At 35.4% G+C, this 25,520-nt stretch overlaps 1 protein-coding gene across 1 annotated transcript; it reads left to right on the forward strand.

The window, feature by feature from the left end:
- Positions 1-447: 447 nt before the first annotated feature.
- Positions 448-25,514, forward strand: MS3_00003916 (uncharacterized protein). Its single transcript, XM_012943727.2, has 7 exons — positions 448-610; positions 650-8,873; positions 14,575-15,548; positions 16,466-16,490; positions 19,010-19,143; positions 20,156-20,289; positions 21,533-25,514. The coding sequence occupies exons 2-7, from the start codon at positions 8,801-8,803 to the stop codon at positions 25,230-25,232; spliced, it is 5,040 nt and encodes a 1,679-aa protein (XP_012799181.2). The 5' UTR covers positions 448-610; positions 650-8,800; the 3' UTR covers positions 25,233-25,514.
- The last annotated feature ends 6 nt before the right edge of the window (positions 25,515-25,520 follow it).

The following is a 25,520-nucleotide window of genomic DNA, read 5'->3' on the forward strand; positions in this document are numbered from 1 at the left end:
GGTCACTTCGCCGAGCGTTCAAATCTTTTGGCGAGGAAACGTTTCGAATTTTATATCCCACCTATGTAAGACCACACTTAGAGTACTGTATCCAAGCAGCTAGCCCGTGTCTGGTAAAGGATACTAACACCCTTGAGCGTGTCCAGCGTTTGGGAACGAAATTAGTGAAGGGTCTTTCTAGACTCCCTTACGATAAGCGTTTAAAACGCCTAAATCTTTTCCCCCTGTCGTATCGCAGGACACGAGGTGACCTTATACTGGCATTTCGTATCTTTAATTATGATTTGGGTGTTAATATGTCCTATCTTTTTGCTCCCTCCAACACTAATAATCTCCGAGTTCATAGCAAGAAGGTTCATAAACCACGATCTAATAAACGTAAAGTGAGGTCCCGTTTTTCTCATCGAGTAGTCAATCATTGGAACGCCTTAACCGAATAAGTGGTATCAGCCCCATCAGTGAACACTTTCAAGAAGAAGCTGGACCTTCACTGGAAAGCAATGTGTCAGGATTAATACAGGTTCACCAATCTACTATCCTTATTACTGAAGACTGAAATCACAGCGCGTCAATTGGTTGGTGCGTTATGATGTTGATAAGTGGCTGTTAAGTAGGGTGAATAACAGACTTATTCATAATTAACTCTGAGAATGTTTAACTTTTAGGTACAGGAGCAGTTTTTTAATCATGCATTTACGTGTTGCGTCATAATCACATTGGAGGAGTGATCACAGCAATTGTGTACGCATTCTCGATAGTATCGAAAAAATGGCTCAAAATCGTTTGCAATGGCGCAGGTGCATACATTCTTTGTGTTCTCCAAAATTCTAATCTCCTGATTCCTCCTTGTCTCTTTTTCTTTTCCCAAATTCATTTCACTGGATCATACTCTTTAAATAACATCTTCAAAACTTAATCTTCCCGATCACTGCTTATACTCTTACCCTTACCTCTACCACTACGGGATTTGAATTGACAACTGCATCTCGGTGCTAATGTGGTGCGACAACTAGACTGGTGTACGTACGTACGTACGCTTATCGTAAGGGAGTCTAGAAAGACCCTTCACTAATTTCGTTCCCAAACGCTGGACACGCTCAAGGGTGTTAGTATCCTTTACCAGACACGGGCTAACTGCTTGGATACAGTACTCTAAGTGTGGTCTTACATAGGTGGGATATGTGTATTGTACCGACATCTTTAGTAGACTAGTAATGCTGTCGGTAAGATACTGAATTGTTGTGAGAATCGATAGTAGAAAGCAGTAAAATTACAGTAGGGTAGTTGTTTTCTATGGTTAATCACACTTCTCATACTATATTATTCATTATGGAATAAGGTTAAATTTACACATTAAAAGTTTGAATAGAGTTGTATGTTGGGGTTGTTATTTCGTGGGATGCTTATCACGAACTATGGTGCTTTATCGTCCCTCTTTTTTCTAACCTAAAAACCTTGCCGCTAAGATTCAGGGTTTGAAGTAAAGAAATGGTAAGCCTCATAAGCACATTCAAATATGCAGAGAATAACATCAATTACTCTGTTACTCAGGCTGCATCAGGAGCAGATATTTCTTTTCATTCATTCACGTTTGTTGCATAGTTTACATTTTCGTCAATTTCAAACATTTTGCTGGCCAAATATTGGCAATTTTTATCTGATTGGTAAAATCATACAAGTTCTTGACTTTGAGCAGTAATGTATGGGGCTCTATCGTAATTTTGATCGTTTCAATCAACACCGTCGGTGTTGTGCTCTACTGTATGGTGTATTTTTGTGATCGTATGATTTTCTTGAGCACATGTACTCCTCATAAACTTGAGTGTCATGATGAATTGTCCCGGCACATTATCTCAAGCCAATAAAGGGAACGAGGATATCCAGAACTTTCAATAATAATGTTAAAGTTCAAAAAGCATTTATCTTTTTACGAAATAAGGAATGTGCAGACACCCGACCATTATCTCCTTTCGCTGGTTCCAACAGTTAGTTAAATGCTATGAATGGAACGTCTCTCCCACCGTATACATCAAATTAGCTGTGGCTAACATTGTATGATATGTTATAAATTATTGTAAGTTAAATCAGTACCACATTTTCACACTTGAGGCATCTTTGGTGCAACACCTGTGACGGCATGCTTTCTCTGACTAATGGCAGAACCTCAAGTGATGTATTAGGTATCGTTCCAAATCCGTATTATCGAGACCTTTCTTTGTTGATTTTTGGGTATGTGCATATGGTTTAATAATGTTCAGTCTTATTTTCTTGATAGTTGTACACATTCATGATAGATATTTACATTCTCATTACTTATGCTAGACTATTAAGAGTAAGTACGTTTGCAAAGTACTCCCTGTACATACTGCTGAATTGAACTCATTTCGATCAAGAATTTCACGTTTTCAATCCAGATAAAATCAATGTATTGAATGACAGTCTGAGATAAACTGGGAAGAACCAAAGGGGTACTTTTAAGTTCTAGTATAGTCAACTTTTAATGGTGAGTCGTTAATAAAACACTCTCCACAACCATTTGAAAATAAATAGTACTAAATTGAGGCAGTTGTCATCAGATCTTACTAGCACTTACGTGGAATTCTCGGTAGATAAAGCAACGTTAGATGATAGGCAGGTATCACTGGGAGGTAACTATCCTAAATTTAAGATAATTTGTTCCTCCATATAACGGCGCATGTCCTGTTAGCTTCAGTGGGTTACGTGAGAACAACCATTTCCATTTGATTTTTAAAGGGTTCAGTCTAATTGGTATTCTGTCTTATTGTTGCTGCTGTTACCTGTACTTTTTTGCTTTGGCCATTTCATATCTCATATATGTTTGTTGACTGGATTGTTTTGCTCTACGGTCTCCTACTCAGACTGCCTTTATCAAGACCAGAAGTCCTATTTTGAATTTTTCCTAAAAGTAAATGCTACCACGAAATATGGTTTATTTCCAAGTGTATTGTTTTGTCCTTCATGAGCCAATACTTATCTATACAATTTAAACGTGATACAGTTAGTTTGAAAGTAGTATTTCTTACGACTATGCTGCTATTGTATGCTAGAGTCAGTTTTCGGTGTACATAATAAAGATTTGGCTGGGTAACAACTTTAGTTGGCAATTTACTTCTGAGCACGCAGCGTTCCTACCAGGAGTTCTTCATCCGATTTCGAATCCGTCGCACATATTCGTATAAACCACAGTATGTCGAGGTAACGGTTGATTCCTACCAGTAAACTTTGGTAGTGACAACAAGAAAACCAAATTGATTTGAAAGTTGTCTCGTATACAATACTTTGAAGAGTCCTGATATGAACATTCATTTCAATGCCGCGGCAGTACCAAGCGATCAGTCAGCCAGCTACCATCCAGCGATAAACCAACGGAAAGCCAGTGAATTAAGAACTGCAGTTAGTAACTCTTACAGATCTCTTGTAAAATTGCCATCAAAAGAAGTGTACGTCTTGTCATTATCGTTACCTTGGCCTCAAACTATTATTATGATTATTTCATTTCGTATTTAAAAACGTCATACTCTCTCCTTACTTACGTCCCATATCCTCATGATTTTATCCGTAATTGTTTCTGGTGTTTAACTATTTTAACCAAGATATTTTGATCATCTTACTTCAATCCGTTGCTAAATTATTAATTTTACAATGCTTTCTATTTGGACAATCATTTATTGTTATTATTCATATTACATAATCTTCCTATGAAATCATCATGTTTATTCCTTCGTGTTTTTAGTCAATCAGAACGTTCACGTTCCATCTATTCGTACTGAAATCTGCTTTGTTGTTTCAACTTGAAATTATTCTTGCCACAACGGTCATTGATTAGGAACTATCCCTTTTTATTTAACTTTATCAAATACTTCATTAAACTGGTTCATTTGAATTACTATAATATATACAACCTAATATTTTATACAGCTACTAAGATTTCTTCGAATAATCGTTAATCATGAAGTTGGATAACATTCGACACACATATAGTCGGATAATATTGTCCTCATAAATAAATAGTATATTTGTAATATTAATTTTAATTTGGTTATTTATTCTCAGAAGAAGTGACTTGCATTAAGTCACGAAACGACAGAAAATCTAATTTTTCTACTCATTGGGATATTACAAATATACTATTTATTTATAACAATCTACCCAATGCTCAATGTATTCGAAATTATCAAGTCGAACCTTGGTAATGATACTTATAATATTGTTCTCAGTTGGATCATTATCTGGCTTCACTCTAATATACATGGATATTTATATGAAAATGCTAAACTAGTCAAGGTAATTCTCGGGTCAACGATCACAATGAAGTATATTGCATAACTAGGCATAATAGGTAATAAGTATAAATTGGTAGTAAGAAAACGGCTGTACCAGTAGGGATAAGAATAGTAAAAATTCTAGCCAATATTTTAAGACACATAGGACAAATTTAGATAAATAAACTAATGATCACGAAACACCACTCAGACCATGTAATGTTAGGTGTGTAAATAAAGACGTAGTGAATAATGTGAACGAAAGAGAATGAACAAATAGAGGTAATTAGCCAGTTTCCTAATAGCGTCTGCTACATGTAGGAAACGGGATCTTACCCCAATGGGGAGTGATGGTGTACTATAGATCGCACGGAGCGATTGGGTCTTTACTATCACTTGATCACTGTCAACAAGGTGTGACAAGATAAAGCTGTGGCTCTTTCCAAACCATTCTGGGAGATGTCCACATATTCGTTAGCTAAGTTGATTGGTAGTAAGCCCTATATGGACAAATCGAACTATCGACTTGTATATTTTACTTATCAAAAGTAGTTATGCAAATTATTTCATTATGATCATTGACTCAAGAATTGTCTGGGCTGGCTTAATATTTTCATATAAATACGTATATTAGAGTTAAACCCGATTATGATCTCACCGGAAACGTTGTCATTCGTTCACATGCGTTGTTATAATTTTCACTGGAAATATCTAAGCCTACATACAGTCCTCCGAAGATTTATCTAAAAGGTATTGTATCTAGGATTGTTTAGATTGATTTATCTCTGTAGCATGTAACCTATGTAATAAAATCTAAATTCACGTACCGAAGTCACTTTAAAGCATCTGACGAATGGCTCTTAGCATCGAAGTAAGAACCGTAATATCAAGTCACGGAAAAGTATCCAACTCCAGTTGAGCTCATTGATCACTTTGCATAATAACTATTTCACTCTTTCCCGTTGCTCTGAAAACCTATATTTCTCAGTAATGTCAAGAAAAAATAATGAGATGAGTAATGCATGACTTCATTGATTATTTTGTATACACAAATTATTACGAATTCTTATCTATGTACGCGTATGTGTTTGTGAGTGTCTTCACATTTACCTGATGACCTATCATTCAAGCTAGATCCTGCATTTTTGGTTCAGGTTTTTTTTCATACATATGTGTGATAATTCATATATACACTTTCGACTTTCATTTGGTTCTTACAAGTACTTATTCATTTCAATATCGTTTGTTCTGTCTGGGGAACAAGCCTGTTTGAAATAAATCGTACTTAATAACACTTTGTATCGTGACTCATTTACCGTCTCACTGGAGGTAACGTAATCGCAAAGTTATTTAAGTCAATTAACAGTACTAATTTAATACAGATAAGACGGCAGTAAAAAACCATCAGCTAAAAAAACCTAAACGTACATGTACTTTAGTTACTATTTAACTAACATTCGTATGTGTATGTTGTCAACAGTCTTAGGGGTTAGACGAAACACACAACTGTTTAATTCTATGCTTCCACTCAATTTAGTTTTATCGATGTAATAAACTACAAATTTTATTTTGAAGATAAAATATATTGACTGATTTGGAAATCACTTATTATCGAAGTGGTGAAGTTCGAACCGATATGCGCTAAGCCTGAATATAATTTTACGTTAAACGGAAAAATATCTTTGTGAAGACAATCAAATATATGTGGATGTTTCTTTCGATGATGATAAATGGTTTGTAAACAAACAAGCAAATTAATTGTGAATACAGTTTTCAAGGACCAGAATTCTGAGCAATTTCTGATCGCAATGAACAAATATCACTACCACCAAAAATGCGAAATAGCAGAAGCATATCGAATATATTGATCATACTATGCTTTCCATCATTAAAAGTAGAATATTAGACGCGAAATTATGGTCTCTAGTCTTTGCCTTACAAAATGTATATCACAGAGTATGGTTTTAGAATTCAAGCGCAACTAAATCCTGTGCGGAATTAAATATGAGATCTTACTGAAAATAACATGACTAGTATTTTCGAGCAACAAACTTCAATCTCATAAGACAGGTTACAGATTACCCATAAGAAAACAGGATGAAGCATTGAGGACAAAGACCTGGTCATTGTTTTGTGTTCATAATTAGGAAAATAATAACTATGTACTGTAGAGTAAACGAAACTGACGGTTGTATTTCTGACAGAACACAACGAGACAACGATTTCTAAGTAGGGTTTTTCTTATTTACACTTCGAAAATGTATAATAATACCCCAGTAAAACAACTAATGACTCCTCATTGAGATGTAAAAGAAATATATGTCAGTTTGTCTGATAGATGAAGGTAACATAGTGTAAAGAACTGTTCACTAAGAATCCACATAGGAAGGACAACGTAAATGCTACTTTTTTGGTAATATCGAAATCCAAAGCTACTACAAAGAATTGCTACTGCTACTTTTTAACAGCGGTTTGTTACACAAATGAGACTGACGACTTCAGACATACTGCTTTGTCCCATGATATTCTGTGACTAGTTTACTTTCTTCACATTAATAATCTGCAAGGAGATTTAAGTTTATGGGACGAATACCGTACTGCCTAAACAAATGTACTAGACGGATATCCAGACAATTGTTACCTTCACTTCATAATATTGATTTAAAGCCCTCCAAGAACAATTGACGAAGTGCTTTGAACACTTCGTTGTTTTTATCAATTGAATTTAAAGTGAATGTAGTTTAGTGCCGAACTCTCAGTTACGCCATCAAAGGATAACTCAAGATATATAATAATGAACGTATAAACAAGTGTTAACTCTTTGTGCATAGATATATAAGAATTCCATTTTAGTGTTTCTCATTAAACAAATAGAAATGTGATTCATTGCCTTCATATTAATAATAGACGTTTTCTATAAATTGGGCATTATTAACACGAAGCCAAAACTAGAAGTCCTCTAAGTTTATTTTTGTCATATTAGACATACAGATTTTTAATTTTCCTGTCATCTGCTAGACGTTGACGCGTACAGACAAATATCAAGAACTTGCAAGTTATTAAGCGAGTGACTTTGCTCTACATTGGTTGTCAGAACGAAGAAATTAATGAGACGCTGCTCGCATTTGCGATCCACATGTAATTTAGTGTGATATGGGCTAGTGTAGAGAAACGTCCACATTGTGTGGATCATGCACCAACTAGCAGCACTGACTGTATACAAAAACGTTTGGTTGCATGGTCTATGATTAAATATCAGTGGTTGTTTATCTGTTGACGATGCGCAAGCCAGATATTCAAAATGTTTGCGCAATAGGATATCTAACAAAGATATCGTTCAAATATGACAGGAATGATGAGAAAATTTAGTAACGCATGGTTTATGCCCTAAGGTATGCTGCTATCACGCACTTCATAAGATCCATATAGATAGAGGGCCATTGAAAATAAAGACGCACTAGAAATTTAACCATTAATGTGGATTTTCGGCATTATAGAAATCCACAATAAACAAGAAACTGTCCTTAATAAATTTTGTCATCCAACAGTATTGATTGAACAGTGTCTAGCAATTTATTTGAGTATAGGTTGCTGTGAATGTAACTATGCTAAACTTATTGGTTTTTAGGAGTTCTGAATCATTAAAAACATGAAAGTTTTTAAGAAGACGGGATGATTCACGAGAAACTAGTATACAAACGATTAAGCTGTTGTAAATTTTGCACTTCACTTATGATAAATATTATAGTTCTCATTAAAAACACAGCGCAATAATAATAGTTATCATTTCAATTTAAGCCCTATATGATACTGCCATATATAAAAATGACATTAAGATATATAAATAATAGGAGGTTGAGTACGTCCACTCCCTATTTGACTATTTCTTTCTAAGTGAAAAATATATCGAGCAACATTTCTCATATATAAGAGTATAGGAATAATTCTACGCTAACATTCAAATCGGTTCATGAAAACAAATCAGAATCGAGATAACACTGAATACTAAGAAACATATTTGATGTCATCTGGTTAATAATAAGGTACTTTTTGATACGTTAGATTTGATTTTAGATGACTGGGATAAAATTGACGAGTATATCTTAAGCAGCAAAGCAATTCTAAGTGCAATTTACAGAATGGAACAATATGAGTAACTTAATTAAGGCAATAACACCTACAACACATGGTCAAAAATATTTAGATCTATAACGTGTGATAAGCTACACAAATTCAGGGATCTTATCGGCTTGTGCGTACAAGTTATGAAAGGGACAGTTAGCGAGTTGATTATTCCCACAACAAACATAAGTACAGCTGAGATATTCTAAAGACTGTGTAAAACAACGCACAATTCGCCACACCCGCCAAATAAATCATGATGTCTAACTAGACTAAACAACTTTTAGGGAAAAACCCTACAGGACAATAACATTATTTACTAATAGCTATGGCATGAGGAGGCTACCATACTTGATTTTTGGTTGGCATATTATTGCCTCACATTCAATTTGAAAATGTCATCATCCGAACCAGGTCGCCCACGCAATCTTTTCGATACATTGCGAACATTAGTCAAATCTGAGAAAGGTTTGTTGTTGATACTTTTACTATATAGTCGCTCATCACACATTTTTGGTTTTGTGAAGGCGCTAGCAGAGCCACCATCGCATTTCGTTTTCATTGTCTTAAGTGTACACGATATTTGATAGATTGCTGTTATGCTTATCACATTACCTAAAAGGTGGCGCACATTTTGTTTATTTTTCGCTTACGTTAGCATTAAAGCACATTTGTGGTGCACACTTCAATTATTGTGTTGTTTTAGTGTGGATACCTTGATTTCTCAGATCTGAAAATACCAACCTGATACTTTGTATCAACAAACGAGTACATGACATTATCTTCCGAAACGCTTTATCTTAACTGCTCCTGAAAAAGTTTTGCAAACTTCCATAAAGCTATTCTATCTAGACATCTGTACAGCACTCTTATCGTGTAATATTTGGCACGACCTTATCACATTAATCGTTGTGTTTCTTAGTAGACTTATATCTGTTCATAAAAATTAGGGATTCTGCATTTCGAATGGGGAAAATATCGTTTCCTGATAGAATTAGGTATATCCCTACAGCCCTAGTTGCTCTTCATGTGTAAATGTGCAGATGTAGCGTAATTCTAATAAGTGATTGACATATATAGGCTTGAATACTTAGCTTCTTCCAGGTATGTTACGCACAAATGTAGAACCGCGTTTCTAACTATCGAATAAGAATACTAAACTTTCCTATGCATACAAAAATGTTGTTCCCAAAAAGAAGTGTTTAACCAATATTCTTATAATTAGCTACACTCCAAGTTTTCACTGAGGCTAGCTACAGCTTATCGACGTTCACCTATTGCCGTACAAATTGTTGAATGATTTATCATAAATATTTGGTTTGTAAAGGTTATCAGTTATGACGTGGTTCGTATGCATTCACTGCTTTGTCTCTCTAGATCTTCGTCCTCGGTCGCCTTCATACATACCTTTTTATTGTTTTCTGGAACTGTTCCCACTGTTAGTTCTTTCTTATCATTGCTATTAAAATTATTTCGATCGATATATTATACATCTTGTTAGATTAATTTCGTTGTGCTAATATCGTTCGAAACATTGGGCTAACTCAACTTTCCTCATCTCTATGTTGATCGTATGACGGACTCTATGGTAAAGTCGACTTTTATCCTTCCTAATTCATGAGTTTTGTTTGAAGTCTGATTGGTTGTTGAAGTTCTTCAGCGTATATAATCTTACCGAAGATAAGTTTATTAATTAACTAAAACGAGCTGCAGCTTAGCTATGCTATGCAGTATAAAAACCTGAGTAGCTCACCGAACACCTGTATGTAGTATATGGAGTTTAATATTTTTCCCACAAAAATTTACTTGTGAACTTTTTACCTTGTATTCACTATCATATTTACTACATGTACGTGAAAATCTTTTTCCTAGTTAACAATTTCCGAAAGACAGTATCCGATAAATCTATGTGATTCATGTAGATGAATTTTATAACTCTGCAGCACGAAGACTGTTGTTGTATGACTGCACGTGTGTGATATGCTGTGATATCTGCTGTCTAAGCAATCTTCATAATTATTTTGAAACTTAAAAGCATCCATCTGTTAGCTTCTGTAAAAGAATGACATACCTGATTGCATGCAACATTTCTTTTAAATGATCTTGAATCCATTAACCCCGGTTCATAACAGAATATTTAATAACATTCTATAGAGCGACATTACCACATTCAGAAACTTATTAACTATAATGATGTTGATTCTTCGAGTTAAATGGTGTATAGTCGTCACACTCCCCGATAAAATGAGACGGATGATCATCACCATTAACTTCGTTGCTTAATAAATTCCTACCCATTGGTAATCCTAATAAATTTACTGGGAAAATCTACTTTGGTATGGTTGTTGCCATGAAATCTGTTCAAAACAAGGTATTAACGTCTTTGAATTCATGAGGGTGATTAACGTTGGTAGTATATTTTACAAGTCTATTACCATTTCTGTACAGAAGCTAACAGATGGATGCTTTTAAGTTTCAACATAGTTGAATAGTGTTTGGAGCTAGAATAGTCAGAATGATAACAAAGCTTGCTTAGACAACAGATTTCGTAGCATATCCCAGTTGACACAGCCAATAAACATCTAATAGTCGTATCCGACTTCTCATTTAAGATCATCTGTACCTCGAGTATTCAATCTTATCCAGACTTATTTAATTATATATCATACTGACGATAGTCCTAACTAATTAGTTTTTTTGCTTAATACCAGATGAAATTCCAGGTTTTTTCAATGTCTATAAATTTGATTTGATGCCCACTATTTATCCATGTATGCATAACGTCCCCACATACACAGTCAACTCGCCTAGCAATTTTTTTTGAGTTAAAAATATTGTTGTTACAATCCACTGTATAGGTTTCAACACCGTTACTCAATCTTATCACAAATAAGTAGATGCCCAATATTTAGTAATAGTGCACTCATATTAACAGGGTGCATGCAAGTGTTGAACTTTTGCCAGGTTGCTCTACCAGTGTATCAGATGAGTTGTGCGTTTGCCTATCATTAAGCTAGTATAGCTACTCAGCACTTTGCTTTGTAAAGCATCTTATTTAAACACATATAACATGTAAATGCTTAGTCTAACCATCAATAGGAGTGGTTAGGGCGTGTAGTACACATGTACAGTAATTTGACTCCGATGCACTAGAACGGGCTAGAATATAATGAAACTGAAAGATGGCATAGCATCCTTCCATAAGCACATATATTCATTCAAAATGAATCTCAATTCATTTATTTTTGACATCTGTTGTTAATTTTAGTAACTTCATCCTTCTGTTAATTTCTTCACTGTGTGTTAAATTGTGAAAGTTGGAGTCTATATGTATGCCTCATAGAAGTCCGTTTGATGACCACTGTCAGTATTTGGTAGGGGGATGTCGAGTGACATGTCAAAATCAGTTGCAGGGGCGCAAATAAATCTATTTTTTAATTCCCTTTTAAATCTCCAGTTCTAGTATTTCTTCATACACTTCTCCCTATTCATTCTTTTCGAATCAAGTTCTAAATGTTCCATCATTCACGGTATCGTTGATACTACCATTATTCCTAATTCTTTGTTCATTATATTAGTCTCATCTTATGTACCGCTACGGCTACTCGGGCTAACACTAATTTGTATCAGTCTCCAAGTTAATTTCTCGAAAAGTCATAATTGCTTATTTGTTGTGTTGAATGATTTTCTTTCTCTGAGGCCCACATCCACATGGTTCATCTTAGACTTAAGTAAAAACATTTCACTACTGGGTCAGTCAGTCAGTCAGCTACAACGTAGGACCAGGCACATATGTGCATCGGTCCAGGTTGCCATACCGCATCAGCACAACAAGATGAACACCGGATTCACAGCAGTGGTTAGGTCAAAGGTGGTAATATATAAGAGAAAGATTGCATATAGAGATATAGTACAAGAAGAAAGAATTGGTTCGTAGAAAGAAAGATATGAAGTGATTTTAATCTCTTAGTTTAAGGGAAGACAGGGAGTGTATACACCGACGCCATTGTGAACGATTCTGAGCCATGTCAACAAGAGTCTCCAACCATTGGTTACGATAGTCACGCGGACCCCGACCAAGTAGTCTGCATCTACCAACATGGCTCAGACTAGAAGTTAGTGTCTTCAAGCACTGATGCCACGTTTTGGTTTGGCCGCCCCTAACTTTCTTCCAACCATCCCGAACACCGGTCAGCATTGCACGTCGTGGTAATCGGTGTTCAGGCATACGCAGTACGTAGCCCAACCATCTCAGTCGATGAAGATTCACAACCTCATCAACTGATTTACCATCATTCCCTAATACCCTGCGTCTAACCTCACTATTACTTACCCGGTGATCCCAGCAGATGCCAGCAATATTTCTAAGGCATCTGTGGTCAAATACTAATAGCTTACGAGTGTCTTCTACTCTTAATGGCCATGTTTCGCTGCCGTAAAGTAAAACAGAACGGACTGCCGCGCAGTATACCCGTCCTTTTATTGATAGACGGATATCTCGCCTTCGCCAAAGGTGACGCAAGTTGGCAAAAGCCAATCGAGCTTTTCGAATCCGTGCTGAGATTTCGTCCGATACCAACCCATTAGGGCTGATCAGACTTCCAAGATAAGTGAAGTTGCCAACGCGTTCGACTACTTCACTCCCTATCCTTAGTTCAGGTGTTGACGCAGACCAGTCCTGAAGCAACAACTTGCATTTAGAGGGAGAGAAGCGCATTCCAAACATTCTGGCATTGTTGCTTAGTGCTACCAAAAGACTCTGCATTTTGTCAGCATCTTCACCAAACAGGACTATGTCATCTGCGTATTCTAAGTCGATAAGTGGACCTCCTGGATGGAGATCAATACCCGAGAATTCAGTCGACGAGAAAGTTATTTCCATCAGTAGATCTATGATGAAGTTAAACAAAAATGGGGAAAGTGGACAGCCTTGACGGACACCACTTGAGGTTGCAAAAGTAGATGAAAGTTCGCCATAAGCTCTGACTCGACTAGTAGTGTTCGAGTAAAGAGCCTTCACAAGGTTTATGTACTTCTGAGGTACGCCTTTCAATGACAGACACTGCCATACAACCTCTCGGTCTACAGAGTCAAATTCTGCTTTTAGGTCAAGAAAGACCACCATTGCCGGACGCCAATAAGCATGCCTGTGTTCTAGAACCTGATGAATGGTGAATATGTGGTCGATGCAGCCACGACCAGGTCTGAAGCCAGCTTGATTCTTTCGTGTTTGCAGTTCACGAGTCCTAGTTAAGTGTCCGATAATTATCGAGGCTAGTATTTTAGATACGATATTAGTTAAACTAATCCCTCTGTGGTTGTCACAGGATGATTTTGACCCTTTCTTATATATTGGGACGATAAGTGATTGTGACCAGTTAGATGGGATAACGTCTAACTCCCAGATCTTATTTAAAATATTAGTCAACCTAATCGCTAAAATTGGACCACCATCCTTAAAGACCTCTGGAGCCAGTCCATCTGGACCAGCTGCCCTTCCTCGTTTCAGATTGACTATAGCCTTTTGAACTTCAGCAAGATTTGGGGGACCTACTTCAATGTTCCATTCACACTGTCTGGGAATGGAGAGTAGTTGTAGAGTAGCTGAACGCCAGCTGAACTGTTCTCTGAAATGTTCCGCCCATCGTTCTAAACGTCTGGACTGAGAGCAGATGAGGGTGTCGTCTTTTTCCGAAATAGTCTGACTTACACTTGATTTATTAATTCCAGTTTCTTTTATTAGTCTGTAGAGCTGTCTTGTGTTCCCTATAGTCGCCGCCTTTTCCATCTCTTTTGCTTTCATTGCCCACCACCGCTCAATACTGGGAAGAATATTTGATATTAATTCGACAAAACTGTTCGGATTCCTATTGTTTCACTTCTGAATAGTTGATAGAACCGGTGAACACAAGCTTAAAAGATTCATTCTACTTATTTTTCAGGTTTGTTTTTTATAGTCAGTTACCTGATTTAACATCACAGACTGATATCATTTGCGGTTATTCATTAAAGAAGGACTGCGTAGTTGATTTTAAATATCAGTATGGCAGGAACGCTAAACCTCGGTTCCACAATATTCCTTTACAATTTTGATTACTTATACAATATTAAACCATTTATTGGTCTGTAGGGTTTTCATAAAATATGTATTGCTACTTATCGCTTTTAGATGATACAATTTCGCGTACACGAAATGCGTCTTATGGTAATGACAGTAATATTTCATTATTAATCAAGCCTGAGGCTAATGATACATCGACATCTCATATACACTTTAATGATCAAACTGTTAACACCAACAATAAAACTGTTGGTTCTATGCTGATTCATGATGGTGATCATGCTGATAACTTGTTGAATCAGAGAACAGGTATTTGCAAAGCCACTTCATCAATCAGGAATGATATTCAGATTTCACCAAATCCTGCTCCAGGTTTTTCACAGAGTGTATGTATATCAAATGTAATTGGTGCTAGTGCTGATTTTATAAATTCTAAGTATAAATCGCCGACCACGTCTTGCACTTCCTCAACTCAGAATAGCTGTTCTAGTGATACCTCTGTTTCACAAATGGGGGATTTCCATGCACTATCTGTTTCGTCTAGGCGTATGACCGTTATTCAAGAAACACCTCACGGTACTCATCACTATCCTTCGATTCCTCTGAGTTTATCAACTAATGGTCTTAGCGAGTCATATAACGATGATCCCGTTTTACGAGAGTATATTCATAAAAAATGTACACTACTAAGATACCCCATTCAGTTGGCCTTGGCAATGTCGAAGTTGTGTTCACCATCAAAATTATGTACAGTATCTGGCAAACAAACAAATCCCCCAGAGTTTAATAAGAGTTCACCTCGTCACCTTTCCGATCACGGTTACATGGAGATTGATGCTAGCCATTTTACTCTAAATCCATCTGCAATACTTGCTAAAAATAATACTGTAATGATTAGTAATATGAACCGGCCCCGAACAAAAGCTCAATTACGTCATCTAAATGTTAACAAATCAAGTCACTCATCAGATAAGACAACACAAGATTTCGCTTCACAATCTAAAAATAAAATCACACAATCAGAGGAATGCCAAAGGCTTACACCAATTACGAATGAATCAGATGTAATTGAAATTCTTTCCGTAAGTTGATGTTTGTATTTTATCCATTAGTTTTGACATAACAGTAGACTTTTACAACATAACAAATATCAGTTATGAAATCAAAGATCGTTGAAATTCGTGCTATCATATCGCGTTTTAGTGTCCTAGAGCATCAGTTGGTTTCAAGTTATTTTCCTTTTCTAATACTATGTAGAAGCTTTTATTCTGAAACAGCATCGAATATGGGGATTAGCTACTGCCTAGCCTCAGTTAAACTATTTATGACTGATTTACAAAGACTTATTCAAAAACTGTTTCTTATTGCTCTAAACAATATTTTATATTGCCTTATGAATCATCTGCTTTTTACCCCATGCTTGATGATTTAACTAACCTAAATTTAAATCCGTATTTCACTCAGCAGATAGAAGTTTAACTGTTTCAGCGGTCCTAAGTCACGAAAAATTGTTTTGTGGATGTTATCGTTCAACTTTACAACTAATGAGATTATTCGAAATCCAGAAATACTGTACATCGTAATGTCTATCGATCAACAGGCGAATATAGCAGCTGTTTTTAAAACATTTTCGATGTTGATCTATTCTAAAGCGTAAATGCACCTTTTAGAAATCCCAGTTAAGCACTGTAAATTTGTTCTCTATCAGTCTATTCTGTGCTCTTATTTCACGAACCTGTGAAATTAGGATCTCTTTCCCGAAGATCTCAATTTTATGCTGTGCCAGAGTCGAAACACCACTTATCAACTAGATCCTAATTATCACCCGTCCCTCTGATACTTTGCTGAGTTCAATTAAGGTAAATAATATTAAGTCTAATTCTAAATATGTATCACTAAGAGAAACGATGTATGCGATTTTATTGGTTTTTATACATTGTAACCACCATGTTGTATAGTTGTTAAACCTTACTGTTTATCTTGTCCTTTTTATTTTTAGGATGAAGAGGAAAAATGTGGTCCATGTAGGTAATGAATATTTATATGTATATTTTATCATTAATATGAAACCAACTATGTAAGTGGCTATAGTATTATCCATGCTTTTGGAAGATATATTGGTGCACTTGTAAATGAAAGAGTTTCGCTTATATTCCAAGGATTTCACAACTCGACTTTCACTGCAGTTCCATTCTGCAGACCCGACAATCAGTGTAGCTCCGATTTAATATTCTAAGTACCATTTTTAAATGCTAGGTTTCTGATGTAAATCTCACTCAATTTATTTCTAGTAGTCTCTTGACCTCTACATGGCATAAATATGCATTATTTTAACTTTGATCACACATCAATCATCAGTACAGAGCGGAAAGACATCAAAATTTCGACGATTGAAATAAAGGTACTAACAGCAGTGGGAAACTTCAAGAAGAAAAACGGAGGACCTAAGTAAGTCTAGCGGTTAAGATTCCTGGCTCTCAGCCAGGCGGCCCGGTGTTCGACTCCCGGCGCGTCACAATTTTGCCCCCAAATGCCCTGATACGGCCTAGAGTGGGGAGAGTCATCCCTCTCTCTCTAAATGCTCTCACGTGGTCACGTGCATACAACCACTACCTCGTGGCGGGAGTGTTGTTTACGAAATTGAGAGGACGAAAAGAGAATGTCCAGCGTTTTAACTGGGTCGGTGGACACGGAGGGTTCACCTAGAGGAGTTGGAAAACCCTGATTGCAAATCAGTGGTGCACATGGGCTCCAGTATCGTGAGGGAACAAATGGCGTATGAACCAACCGTTGGTCACCGGCTACCATGGGATTGCATCTCCTTATGTTGCTCTACTGCCTTGTGGATTAGACCTTTAGGTCGACGGCTCCGGGTGTGGCCACTAAGGAAACCACCTGCTTCGGTTTGGGCAAACGGGCAGTATCCAGCCCTCACACAAATCGAATGATTTGTGTGGCGAATATCTATTTGGTGCATCCTTATACCAATGTTTATGTCTTTAAATAAATAATAAGTAAATATAGCAAATAAGATGGATAAAATATTACAGTATTCAATTTTTATAGAAAGATAATAATCAGACTCATCTATACTACTATAATCGGTTTTCGGATGATAACATTTAGGGTCTTTGGCAGTTGATTACAATTATCTCATATATAGATCTTATTGTGAAATAAGCTGACATATGTCTACAATCAACAGTAGGTAATTGTATCTTCTCAATAGTTCTCTCTGTAGTTAATATTATTTCTTGTATTTCAATATGCATAAAAATACTTTCATTATATGTGCATACGTATTTTGAAAAGTGGGATAATATTGTTAATTTATGTACGAATACTTTTATATATTTTAATGAACTATGTATTTCTCCTTATATCTGGTACTATTGTGTTTAAAAGTCAGCACGTAAATGGGTGTATGTTGTGAATGCATCTGAACGACTTGTTTTGGGGACATCTTTTTGATTAGTCAATAAATCTCTACGTGCCTCAATCTTTTGTGTTCTTGCTTGTGGCATAGAAATTACAATGGTTCTGGTTTCCGAATACGTGCAGTAGGATTGCGGATTCAACAAAGGCGACATGGACCTAACATTTAACCTATTTAATAATACCTGATTACTTATAAATCTAGAATTTTCCAGCAGATATAAAATATAGCAAGTAAATCGACCGCAAATTCTTGTTATGAATCGTTATCAGAAAGGCAATTGATATAACGAGATCTGTATCTCGTTATTTAGTGTTCCGTAAGCAGTGACTAATAGATGTATTCAGTGTTTCATGTATCAACTCGCTTGTAAACTGTCAAAATAGATGCCACCTTTACTTCATTTATTCATTACTGCAATTTTAATTTGGTGCCTAGTCAGTGTATTCTGTGATTGGTTAGCTTGTGAAGACAGACGCAATCTGATACACTGTATAAGTGAATAAATTATGTTGTAGGAACCACTTCTGCTTACTTCATACTTTCTGTCTTAATATACTCTTGTTGTTACGTAGTTCTAGTTACTTAAATGGTCAAATGGGTATGACCGATAGCACACGACTTGGTCGAAGCCCTAGTCTTATAAAAACAAAAAAGTATTTCAATTTTGATTAATAAATCAAAAAAATCTTTGTAAAACTAGTGAAGTATGATATAATGTTGATCTCATTCATTAAGGACTACTTAATAATAAATTAAAACATCCAATAGTATCGAATACTAAAACTAAGGCACGCGAAGAAATTTGTGAATCTCAGTTAAATCCATAAAATACAAGGTAATAATATGTTTCAAAATAAATAGTGAATGTTTGTAATGTTCAAATGAATTGTAGATAAATTGGGTAGGAGTAAACGTTCAGTACCTGCTTCACTTTGGATTAATGATATAAACATACTCAATAAAGTTAGTGGTTATTGTAAGAATGTGTTCGAAATGATTACCAGCCACAAGCGTATTACACCACATGTAACATCAAACTTTTCTATTTCTCCCTAATGGCTAAAACTTGACCACCAATCTCAATGATTTCCCTCTCTCTTACAGCCACACCACATTACAAAAATCCTTGTGTTCTTAAAAGTCGCCAACTTCGTCACCGATCTCATCAGTTTTCTAAGAATCTCCGGAAAACAACCAGACTGTCTACATTATACAGGACCCAAGTTACCCCTAACTATGTAAGTGATCTGTTTCTTTGCATTTGATATATCCAACATCTTTATGTTTTATCGAAAGCTAACTATATTTCTACAAAACAATTTTATACGATAATCAAATAGAAAACATGCCTAAGTAGTTGATTTGATGTATTTTGAAATACAACTTTATGAACAAGTTTAGAACCTCGTTTATAGTTATAGAACAATTGATTTACAGTCCTATTATGCAATGTCCTATCACTGGTTAAGTAAAAATGAAGTGTATACTATATATATCTATGAGGCAAATTATCACACTTCAAATTAACATCATAATAGCCTAAAATTTTTGCCAAATCAATGCACTCATACATAGTGGATAAAAGCAGAATTATTGTTACTGTGTGTTATACACGGATGAAAGGACCGTCCAGTACTTCCAGGTTTTCAGTCGTTCATGATTTCAATGAAATTCAATAATCTCCATAACCCCATACTGTAAATTTTATTATCTGTTTCTCATCTTTTTAATCAGTGTGTAATAATAAATAGTTTTTTTGTTGTATCCCAATGAGTGAAAAATTGTATTTCCGATGTCTCATGACTGTATGTAAGCCACTTCCTCGGAGTAAATAAATAACCGAAGAAGTGGCTCATATTAAGTCACGAAACATTAGAAATGCAATTCTCCACTTGCTGGGATATAACAATAAAATGTATTTATTATTAACTTTCTACCTAATGCTCGGTGTATTTGAAACTACAAAGTCCAACCTTGGGATTAATACTTACAGTATGTAAGTCCTTCAACTACTTTTTTTCCTCAAAATATCCTCAAAGTCAATACCGCTGACAGTACATGTATTAATCTTTAAATGTAAAGACGAAATCCATACATTTCTCTTTCGTCTTATCATAAACACACTTTGTGGATAAAATGGTCAAATGTTCTTCAAACTTTTGTCCATCAAAATATGTAAATAGTTTTCCTTTTCTTCTTATTCCTTAAACAGTATTTCTTTTTTCCTTCCCTACTTATATTATTCACTAGAAATGGAAATTGCGGTCAACAGAAGATTCTGTTGGAATTCGATTAGTTTCTTCACTTGATTTCGATAGAGATCCAGAAGCGAAACTATCACAGACTCCACATTGGGTTTATACTTATGCATCAAGATATGAAAAGTGAGCTTTCTCTACTCATTCTTCTTTTCTAGTTTATGATAATTCACAGGAATTTCTTTGTCCGTTTGTTTTTCGTGATCTATCACATTTGTTATTATTTCAAATGAAAATCTCACTTCATATAATAATTACATTACTGTGTCATATATTGGTATTAGTCGTTTAGATAAATATGTCAGCATTTTATGCTGTTATTTAAACAGTGCTGCTGTAGTGAACAAGAACACCAGTGGGGACAATCAAATGTATTTGACTCAAAATTACAGGACTTGTTAATAAAATCTAACAATCACATAGTAAATACGTAATTTGAAAATGTCCATCAGTTCTCTCATAATGACTCAGACTTCATTGTTCTTGCATTTTCATACAAGTCGCATTCTGTTTCCATTCTTTACTGTTCGATCCCTTTGTCTTTCTGCTGCCAGACCTTCTGTTCACGAGTAACGTCATATACTACTTATGTCAGTATAAGTAGCACACACCACACTGCCACCAATCTTAATTTCATCAGTTATATATTTTGTCATGTATATTTATCATTGTTTGGGAAGAAGGTCCTGTTTACTCAGATGCTAACCATTAATTAATGTAATAACTGTCAGATGACAACATGGAAAAAGTTACTTCAATACTAAATCTCACTTGTAGTACTGTATCAGTAGCTGTGTAAACAGAAATATCGTACCAGGTACTATCTAGCGTCTAGCTATGTATCACAATATTGCAAGAGTTCAGCAATTACTTGAATAAGTTGGTGGTTGTATTTGGGATATAAAATTACCCTAAGTGCTATGCTAGTAATTTGCATTTCCTTGTTAGTCACACCACTTGAAAGTCCCCCCAAAGGGCAACTACTTGCAACCAGTTATACATAACCTTCTTGTGAATAATATCGGTTTCGTTAGCTGCGTGCTTTCCAAAATTTTCTACCGTTGTTTAAAATCCATGGTCGACATTTTCGCATGTTCATATCTAGTTAACATTAATAAAATGACTTCAATCAAATAGATTTTATTGGTCAAGGAAAATGAATCAAAAATCTAGTTTTTATAAACCATTTAAAATTGAAGTTGCTAACACCGAACCCTCTTGCTTTAAGTGAGCAGCGAACATTTTCATACAACATGCGTTTTTTTTTAATAAGTTTTATGGAAATTAATCTGAAAGCCTCCTTTATCTAAAAGTAGATATTTCGATAATTTCTAATAGTAACTTTTTACTTTTAAATTTTCTATTTTAGAAGTGAAATGAAATCTCATTTGTTACTTGGAGATGTCTTACGAATTTTATATTTATTACTAGTAAATCGTAGAAATCAATTAGTTTTAAGAAATGTTTTAAAACACTGTCGACATTATTGTCGTAGAATACCTTCAGGTGATATTCATATTTATACATCAACTGGTTTATCACCGTTAAGATCGATTTCTTTACCACACTATTCATGCACCATTTCAAAATCTACTCCACTATTTATTGTACACTGGTATTCTGATAATATTTTAAAAGAAATATTAACTGTTACGTATAGTTGTTTGCCATTACATGAAACTTGGTACGATTGTTGTCCAAAAATGTTACTGCATACATTATCATATTTAATTTTTAAACCAGATGCAAAAAAGCGTATTTTAAGCTTTGCAAAAACCTTCTCTATTAAACCTGGACAAATGCCAAGTGCGTTTTCATTGTTACCAATAATGCGAACAAACGAGAACGATTCTACGAAATGTTCATCACTTGATAACCTACATGGTGGCCATCATGATTTGGAATTGTATACAAAGTTATCTGATTGTCTTCCAAAATCACTTACAACTATATTGAAAACGAATTTCGGTTTGCCCGTTTATCATATTGCAGGATTTGGACTGCTTATTAATTCTTTTCATAACACTTGCATTCATGTTTTCACTGATACCAAGCCAAGTGTGCATTATAATTTGAATGTCCCGTTGAATGAACAGTTATCCGTTAATTTGTTCATTATCATGCAACATTTACATCAAGCTGTATCTGTTTGTTTGTGCAGACTACGTGATTCTTATGCATCGCTTATGTCAGCTGGTGCCTGTCTAAGAGCAAGATATGAACTTTCAAAAACCCACTGTAACGATACTCAGCAACTGTCTTATTTACGTATTGCTCGAGGTCGCGCACGTCTTTTCGAATCAGAAGCCGTTGCTCGAGATAATATTGGTCGCATATTTAATGAAGAGGTTAACCCTCATATTCTTAATCTAATAAACCTATTGGAACGTATATACCATAGTTTACGTCACTTAACTGGAAATACTTTCTTATTTGGTCCATTTTGCAATCAGAATATTATGTCTTGCAATGACGGAAACTTGACTTTACTAAACTCCAAACAATGGGTTGTCGAGTCGCTCAAATATGTGAAAAAATTAGTTCATTTGTCAAATGTAATACCAAAGTTTAACTTTTCTCTCTTTATTGAAACATCTTTTCATCTATTAGAATATCTAACTATTGATGTAACTAGACATCTTCATTTAGTTATGGAAAAAGTGTTATCTTTCAAGAATCAACTATCGCAGACCTATACATCCATTACTAATTCTTGGATTCCAGCTTACAAAGGTTTATCCACTGAAGTTAATTCACGTGCTGATATTGACTTGAAGTATTTCTTTTCGTCACTGCAAAGCCAGTATGATGTAATTGAGGTTTGGGCTCGACGTCAGCATGAAACAGAATTAAGATCTATTGGTAACGAAATGATAAACCTTCTCAAGATACTTGCTAAATGCTGGAATTGTCAGTGGCTATATAGAAATTTGAAGTTACCATGTCCTGTTTTAAGTATTCCATATGGTTCCAAAAATAATTCATCTCATTTATTTCTGAAAGAACCTGGCATAATTTCGTTATCGTCTTGGCCACCAGTTCATCCCAGTTTTATTCTTACTCAACATATAGTCCAAACAAACTCACAGGAACACACCAATCAGAACGTTAGTTCTCTCAGCAATGATACACAGGAGTTTGTCTACTCAAAACTGACATTTTCGCAAGATACTTCGACTAGAATATCCAGTTCTAACCTAAAAACAGAATTACCTTCCATCGTTAATAATAAAAGCCATAAGGCTGGTGCATGTCATTTTTCACCGAGCAATAATTTTGTTTGTGAAACGCTGTCTAGTGAGCAGGTTAGTGTTACTTCAGATTTAAGTGTTAAATCTCCTGTACCGCAAACTGTCAGTTATCATTTTCCTAGCTGTCCACCTGATATAAATATTTTCACCCCTTCTGACCAATTTCTTCCAGTTGATAGCACGACAAATACATCCACGTTTGCATCATCAGATCTTCGCAGTCATCGAACTACTGGAAAATTATCAACTACTAAAAATTTACTTACTCAGCCGACTTTAAAAAACAACTCGAATTTGCTGAACTCAGATATTAGAGAAACTAACTACCATGATTCATCTTTTGTTAGTGTAAATAATCCTTTAGTTACTGACGTCAGTAACAGTAGGCTGGAGTTTGATTTAACAGACACCAATAAAAAATCGTCTAAAGAAGCAACACTGGTGGAATCATGTGTTCAAAATTTGTGTGAACCTTGCCAGAATCACCCTACATCCATTTTGAGTGACAATGAATCAAAAAAAGATGCCTATTCAGTTGATACACAATATTGTAATGCTCATAGTGAGACTAATGTTAATCAAGATTATCAGATTACAGATGATATTTCACCACCTGTCGAGTGCTTACTCACAGTCTCTCAAGATAATGACCCATTATTTCAGAACAATCTACGAATATCATATACACCAACTTTCAAGAACTTGATAGCATGCGATACCAATCAAATCGAGGACGGCTATTCAGATCAGTCTTCAGTTGGAGTAAATCATCCGATCATATCTCCAAATGTTGCAAATACAGTCATTTCAAACTCATCAACCTTATCGAACTCACTACAAAAGACTTGTAATGGACATGCTAAAATACCCCCACATACATCTCCATCCATTTGTGATAAAGATATCATCACTGAAAATAGAGTTTTTCCTACTATTTCTCCCAAGAATGCTGATATTGAGAACTCAAAGTCCAAATTTTCTCAGCCCCCACGAGATGTTCACGATCGGAATGGTTCGCTAGATGAAAGTGTTCCCATCTCAGGTTCGAAGTCTGATCTACCCATTTCCTCAAGCTCATACGACCCAGTCTCCACAAATTCCAAAACTTGTGATCATCACGCAATGAATCCCTTTTCGGGAGATGCTTTTGCTAAATCACAAAGATGTTCATGTCCTCCTCTAGAAGAAAATAAGGCTAGTAATAATATCAGTTTCGTTAATAATAAAACGAGTGAGCTAGTAGGATCTACTGACATGTGTAAAAAGCAGTCGAAAGAAAAATCTGTTAAAAAAGTGTGTATTTACCTACCGGATAATGCTATTACTAATTCTCCTACTAAAGATATTGTGTCTCATTGTAATAGTGAAGAAAATCATGAAGTATCCGACGAACCAGATAATTGTATAATATCCCTTGACAGACGACGAGCTGGGAAGCTTAAACGAAGGTTAAAAAAAATTAACCACTCGACATTCGAAATACAAACATCCACTACTTCCTCCGATACCTCAGACACTTCTCAAATCATTCTTGTAAATAACAGCGAAAGAGCTTCCAAAGATATACAAGCAATGAATAATATATGTTACAAGCCGATCACTAACAGTATTTCGTTTGAGGGAACTCTGCTCAATTCATATAATTTAACTAACATCGATGAAACCCACTCAGTAAATAACATCAAACCTGTTACTCCTTGGCCAAAAGAGAAATCTTTGCATCCGCAAGCTCCTGGTCCAGTCACAGCCGCTATATTAGGCCAGTCTGTTCCCGTATTATCTTCTGATATTTCAATTGATCTAACTGTTGATGATTAAAATAGGCTTAGTTTTAACATTAAATAGCATCTAAACTAAGTTCCGATCAGAACATCCACTACTTACAAAAATTTGTGTATAATCTTGTACATATTTATTGCTCTCCAATTCTATACCAAGATTCATTTTGTGCATTTCACTGAATTTTACTCTGCGTCAACTATTTTTATAGCTTCATTTTATGATACATTTATTTAATTTTACAGGGTTTTAATTATGTAACGAATTCCTTGTAGCATAATTTTTTGTCAATTTTACCAATAAAATAGTTCATTTTCTTGAGTGTGT

Source organism: Schistosoma haematobium, chromosome ZW, assembly GCF_000699445.3.
Source record: "Schistosoma haematobium chromosome ZW, whole genome shotgun sequence".
Classification (NCBI taxonomy): Eukaryota; Metazoa; Platyhelminthes; class Trematoda; order Strigeidida; family Schistosomatidae; genus Schistosoma; species Schistosoma haematobium.

What these genes read in the sequence shown, in the direction of transcription:
- MS3_00003916 (XM_012943727.2), top strand. Translation starts at nt 8,801, where the DNA reads ATGTCATCATCCGAACCAGGTCGCCCACGCAATCTTTTCGATACATTG. An exon ending in AGAGGAAAAATGTGGTCCAT is followed by an intron (nt 16,491 to 19,009) that starts GTAGGTAATGAA and finishes TCTCTCTTACAG; the next exon opens with CCACACCACATTACAAAAAT. An exon ending in TATGCATCAAGATATGAAAA is followed by an intron (nt 20,290 to 21,532) that starts GTGAGCTTTCTC and finishes TTTCTATTTTAG; the next exon opens with AAGTGAAATGAAATCTCATT.